The sequence below is a fragment of the Monopterus albus genome, unplaced genomic scaffold (assembly GCF_001952655.1).
Source record: "Monopterus albus unplaced genomic scaffold, M_albus_1.0 scaffold286.1, whole genome shotgun sequence".
Taxonomy (NCBI): Eukaryota; Metazoa; Chordata; class Actinopteri; order Synbranchiformes; family Synbranchidae; genus Monopterus; species Monopterus albus.
Window position 1 is genome coordinate 514,599 of NW_018128166.1, and position 6,372 is coordinate 520,970.

Sequence of the window (6,372 nt, forward strand, 5' to 3'; positions counted from 1 at the left end):
AGGCCAACGTCGTGTGGTATGATGAGGCGTCTGCGGCCCTGGAGCATGTGCTGGACAGCTTGCTGCAGCAGAGGTGACTCAGCAAACCCACCCACTAGGAACAGGAACTTAATGTTGCTCACCTCTGGCTTCTCAAAGAGCTCGGCTGCAGAAGAGAAACAGAATCCTTTATCCAAATACCTCAAAACTGTACTTAAGTATAGCACTTAAAATAATGTAACTAGTTCCTTTGCATCTCTGCTGGTCTCCAGCAGTGGGTAAAGTTTCTCTTTAAAGCATAATAATTCCATTTTATGACAACTTATCAGAAAATGTGGTTTAACTGTACAGCAATGCAAGTAACAAGATGAGTAGACAGCCAGTAAACAAGCTATTTTAGCCAACACAGTTTAAAGTGCTTTTTTGTCAGTGAATGCACCTAAAATGCCACTAATAATCCCTCACTGCCAAGAAAAACCTCTCACAACAACTACAATTAGAATTAACACTTTGCATTTGTATGCCTCCACCAACCAGACAAAGTCGTGGGAATCAGATGGATGTGAGGTCACTGTGACCTTTGACTTCCAAAATCTAATCAGGTCATCCCTGAGTGGACATTTGTGCCAAATTTGAAAAAATTCCCTCAAGGCGTTTCTGAGATATCTGTTCCATTCACAGGAATGGGCCAGATGGATGTGAGATCACTGTGACTTTGACCTTTAACCATACAAATTTAACTAGGTCATGCTTGAGTCCAGTTGGACAGTTGTGCTCAATCTGAGCAAGCTCTCTTTAGTTATTTCTGAGTTACTGTTCACAAGAAGGCACAGGTGCCTGCACGGACAGATGGACGGGTGACCTGAAAACATCACACCTTCGGCTATGGCTATTGCCAGCGTGGAGGCATAGAAAGCACTGTGAAGTTAAAGCTGAAGAACAGTTTGGGTTTTGCCCTGCTTCCACATCTCACTGACTGACTACAAGATCATTATTACAGCTTATAACATTGGGCGAAACTAAGAAAATACAATCAAACGTCTATTAATATGTAATTTTCTTAAACTGTAACAATAATGATTCAGAATTAGGAGAGATTTAGATTTTGAGGCTTGTGTTTGATGCTAAACAGTGAAACTATGTTCAGATTTAGTTGTAATGGGGAAAACAGAAGAAAAGTGCCACTGCTGGAATTTCCTGCCCTATGTATTTTAAGGTGTTCCCATTTGGGCAGACAAAATATGGGAAGATAGAATGGAAAGTTAGAAAAATAACCTCAGCGCCTGATTTACCTGCTTCGGGGAAGGTAAAAGGAGGCAGTGTGTGTGTTTATTAACAACTTGTGGTGTGGAGATGTACGGACTGTTTATAAGCACTGTTCGCCAGACGTAAAGTTTTTATTGCTGAAATGCTGCCCCTATTATCTAGCAAGAGAGCATAATGCTGTGTTTCTGGCTGCTGTGTATGTTAGCCCAAAAGCTAATCCCTCTGCGGCTCTCAGGAAACTGTATGATGTCATCAGCGTGCTCGAGACCGTGCACCCCGACACTATATTTATTGCTGCAGGCGACTTTAACCAGTGTAATTTACGGACTGTACTTCCCAAATATTACCAACATGTGAACCTTCCCACCCCAGAGGCAAGAACACTCTAGATCATGTTTACAGTAACATACGTGGGGCATACAGGGCTGCACCCCGCCCCCACCTTGGATGCTCGGACCATATTTCTTTGTTCCTGTATCCAGCTTACAGACAAAGACTGAAACAAACCCTGTCACCAAACAAATTAAACTCTGGACCCCAGAGACTGAAGGCATCCTGCAGGACTGCTTTGCCCAGGCAGATTGGGATTTGTTTAAAGCTGCAGCCACCTCAGAGGAGTTTTCTGTCAGCATCCAGGACAATGTTGAGTATGTGACCAGGTACATTAGTACCTGTATTGACAACATTGTGCCCACCATGCAAGTCAGGAGGTTCCCCAACCAGAAGCCCTGGATAAACAGTCAGTTCGCTCTCATGCATTCAGATCAGGTGATGAGACGGAGTACAAAGCTGCGAAGTACAGACTGAGGAAAGCCATCACAGCGGCCAAGAGGCAGTACAGAGAGAAACTGAATGGCTTCTATTCTACTGTTGACTCCGGACGGATGTGGCAAGGCCTGTAGCACATCACAGACTACAGGACCACCACCAGCATCATCAGCTCCACAGACAGCCTGCCGGATGACCTCAACACCTTATACACCCGCTTTGAGACCTCCAGCCACAGCACAGAGAGGAGGCACACACACACACACTGAGACCACCCAACCCCCAACCTCCCCTCCACTAACTGTCTTACCAGGCCAGGTACACACAGTCCTGAGGAAGATCAACCAAAGCAGCAGGACCGGACAACATCCCTGGGAGGGCTCTCAGGGCATGTGCCAGCGAGCTGGCTGATGTTCTCACCACCAGTTTCAATCTCTCCCTCAGCCAGAGCATTGTTCCCACCTGCTTTAAAACCACAACCATCGTCCCCCTTCCCAAGAAAAGCCCAGTCACCTGCCTGAATGACTACAGGCCAGTGGCACTCACCCCAATCATTATGAAATGTTTTGAGAGTGTGGTGCTGGCCTGCATCCAGAGCAGTATACCGGACAGCCTGGATCCTCTGCAGTATGCCTACCAGCCCAACAGTTCCGCCTCAGATGCCATCGTGGCTGCCCTCTGCTATTCCCTTTTTCACCTGGAAAATGGAGACTCATACATTAGAATACTCTACATTCACTACACCTCCAACACAGTTGTCCCCCACAAACTCACTCACAAACTGTCCACCCTGGGTCTGAGTTGGCGCCACAGATGGCTCACCCTGTTCACCCACGACTGTGTCGCCTCCCACAAAGACAACATCATCCTAAAATTCGTGGACAACACCGCAGTGATAGGGGACGAAGCAGCCTACAGGAGGGAGGTGGCCGGTCTGGTGTCATGGTGCAAGGACAATAACCTCACCGTCAACACGAACAAGACGAAGGAGATGATAATGGACATGAGGAAGGAGAGGAGAACTCATCAGCCCCTGTTCATCCAGGGGCTTGAAGTGGAGAGGGTGAGCAGCTTCAAATACCTGGGTGTCCACATCACTTGGACACTCAACATCACATGGGTGGTCAAGAAGGCCTAGGTTGCCTAGGATCCTTTGCAACTTCTACAATGGCATCATTGAGAGCATCCTGACCAGCTGCATCACTGTCTGGTATGGCAGAACTCCTGCTATGGACCACAAGCGCCTGCAGAGAGTGGTAAAGACTGCGGAGAAGATCACCAGGACTCCACTGCCGTCTCTGTAGAGCATTTACCACTGCAGGGTGCGTAGGAAAGCGGCCTCCATCCTCAAAGATCCCACCCACCTCCAGCACGGACTGTTCACCTCCCTACCTTTTGGCCGGAGGTTCAGAAGTGTGAAATGCAGGACCTCTAGGCTGAAAAACTCTTTCTTTCCCTCCGCCATCAGACTCCTAAACAGCTGAGGCGTTTATTACCAGGAAATACATCATGTACTGTCAACCTGTACTGTTTACATTCTCAGTTTGTACATGCATAATTGCACATTGATTGTTGACAACTGCACATGCTGCTCCCATGCAGCATACATTCTCTGGAGAGGACATACTCACATTTAGTGATCTGAGCCTTGCTTACTCCAGTATGATTATAGAGTCATGTGAACATGAATGGAAGGGTTTTTTCTGTTCTTTAAAAACTAATGCGTACTGTGCCACTATGCGTGAGCTTCTGGCTTCAGTAGTAGCAGTGATGGTGCCAGAAAATTCTCCTTGACTGACTTTTGGATTTGCCAAACTGATGGCAGAAGAGGCTTCACTTGGAACAATTATATGATCCTATTGCTTGTAGAATCCAAAAACATTAAGGTCCCTTTCAAACCATATATTTAAAAAATGCCAAAATCTTTGCTAGACCTTGTTGAAAGGTCTAGCACATCTGTATCAACCAAAGGGTGTAACACTTTACCACGTGGCGAATTTGGTGCTAATCAGAAATGGTAAAAATGACTTTCTGTGGTTGTCTTCGCTAGATGTGGCTACAATGACTTTTTGACACGAATAGTATCTCCTGCCCTTCTCACTAGCGTCTTCTTTGGCCTATTCATTGCACAAAGCTGCTTAAGCACACTTAAGCACATTAGCATTTGGCTGCCAGGGGGACCATATTGACCCTGCTTTTGGATGGTCTAAATGAGTGAAAGATGGAGTGATTTGTTAGGGCTTTAGAAGTTGCTTTTGGGTGGAGTGGGGGTGAACGTGAAGGAATGGGGTTGAGCTGGTGGGGATGGGTGGTGGTGGTGATGCAGAGTTGTTCTGACTTTCTCTCAGGGTTATGGTGTTTTTTCTGATCTGCTGTGTTGCTTTTTCATGGCTGAAGCAGGCCTGATTTGTGACATTTCAGTCTAAAGGGCCTTTTTCTGCTTGCTATATTGGCTTGACCTGATTATCTAATTTGTGCTTTGAATTTCAATCAGGTCACCCAGTCTCTCCCATGTGGTATGGGAACCACTGGCTGAGGGATTATCTCATTCAAATGTCTTCAAACACAGATGGTCGAATGTTTAACTAATTGTTAAAAAAGTCCACAATAGGGAATTTAACCATGCACACAGTGCATAGATAGTTAGTGGGATGGTTTTTTAAAAATTAGTCAAATGCAGCACAGTGTAGTGCATGTTGGGCCTCAGAAACAGTTTGTTCACAGAGCATTATAAACTCCTGTACACAGTGTTTATGTATGTGTGATGGTGTGTGAAGTACTTATATTATTTATGAACATATAGGCAGTGAAATAAAACAGAAACATGGTAAATTGAGTTCCATTTTAGTAAATTGTTTTTTCTTTTTTCTTAGGGGGACACAACGTGAATTAATTTTTATTAGGATTAGACCTTTACATTCTCTTTGCCTTCTTTGTCATCAGCCTCTACTCCTCTCTCACCACCAGAGTCTGTGCTCCACTGCCACCATGCATACAGTCAGAGCCACCGACACCAATGAAGTTGACAAGCTAATATTCCAAGAAAGCGATAATGACAGAAAGGTAAGTTATACTGTCTGTCACAATACTGACTTGTCCCAACCTCATTAAAATGAACAAACATTTTAAAACTGCATTTAATAAATGCAATAACATTCTCAAATCTAGCCCCCAGTCTAACTGGCAAGCTTGTTTGTTCTGCTGCTAACTGGACCTTAAGTTCCCACAATATATTCAAGACAGATATTCACTAGGGATTCCTGTCTATAAACCTTGCCTTTTCTGTGGATTTACTTTGATTGTATGCATATCCAATCAGTGAGATCTGAGCTGATTTTCACAGCAAAACTCTGGTGTGACCAGGCCTCAGTAGGAATATGAAGATGCATTTATACTGCATATTGCATGGGAAAACTGCAATCCTAACTTGTAATTAAACCTACAACTGCTAATGATTTTCTAGTACTGTATTACTCATATACTGTATTAGAACCTGAACTATTACAGATTGTGTTAACATACAATGTAAAGTGGTGTGATGCCTCAGTGAGGCACTACAGCACACTGCTCTTCTCTGCTGTGCTCTTATTACAAAGTGCAGGTCACAGTAGTATCGGTGTTAATTACGACACTATTTTTCTTTTCACTGCTATAGGTTATTCTCCACCTTGAAAAGAAGCTTTTTAATTATGTCAACCAGGATGTTTTCCAGGAAAACAACGGGACCTCAGTAAGTCTCCCCTGTACTTCCTAAACCTTTATATATTCATCTCACTCTTGTTTCTTTCCTTGTTGTTATTTATTACAGTTTAAATTTCTTTTATTAACTGTCTTTTATTGCTGTATTTTAACAGCTACTATCTATTAGATTTCAAACTGATAATTTGTGAAAGGCACAGAACACAAGTGAATGAAAGTCAAAAGATTCAATACAGCTGCAAAATTTGATCTGAGGGCTTTTCATATTTGGATAGTGGGTACAGAAATGGTAATATTAAGGTAAAGCAAGCACGTGTACAGGGGCTGAACTCATTCATGCAGATGTTTTTGTTGATGTCCTCATATCATCATGGGCCTAATACACACTACTCTCTTTGTCCCCACTGAGTGGTCAAATCTCTCTGGAATAACTTTTGAAATTGGAAGTATTCACAGAGGCTATACTGTATATTACATTAAGTAGTTCAAAGTTGGACACCCCCACACACACCTAGTGTACATATCAAGAGTGGACTGTAAAGCTGCTAATGTAGACAGAAAGGAAGCGCAGAAGATATTTATGTTTCTGGTCACATAATGTACAGTACAATCACATCTTCTGGGAGATAATAAAAAAAAATATTATTATTAATATCATAA

General features: G+C 43.4%; 1 protein-coding gene across 6 annotated transcripts in view; it reads left to right on the top strand.

Annotated features, from left to right (window-relative positions):
- The window catches only part of inpp5a (inositol polyphosphate-5-phosphatase A), a 218,766-nt gene that overhangs the window by 176,081 nt on the left and 36,313 nt on the right, over positions 1-6,372 (top strand). For 4 of the 6 annotated variants that reach the window (XM_020622674.1, XM_020622676.1, XM_020622673.1 and 1 more), the window contains 2 exons: positions 4,957-5,076; positions 5,669-5,743. In XM_020622674.1, the coding sequence (XP_020478330.1) occupies positions 4,957-5,076; positions 5,669-5,743 (195 nt within the window). The remainder of the gene's footprint in view (positions 1-4,956; positions 5,077-5,668; positions 5,744-6,372) is intronic. The other 2 variants (XM_020622678.1, XM_020622677.1) reach the window with 1 other exon arrangement.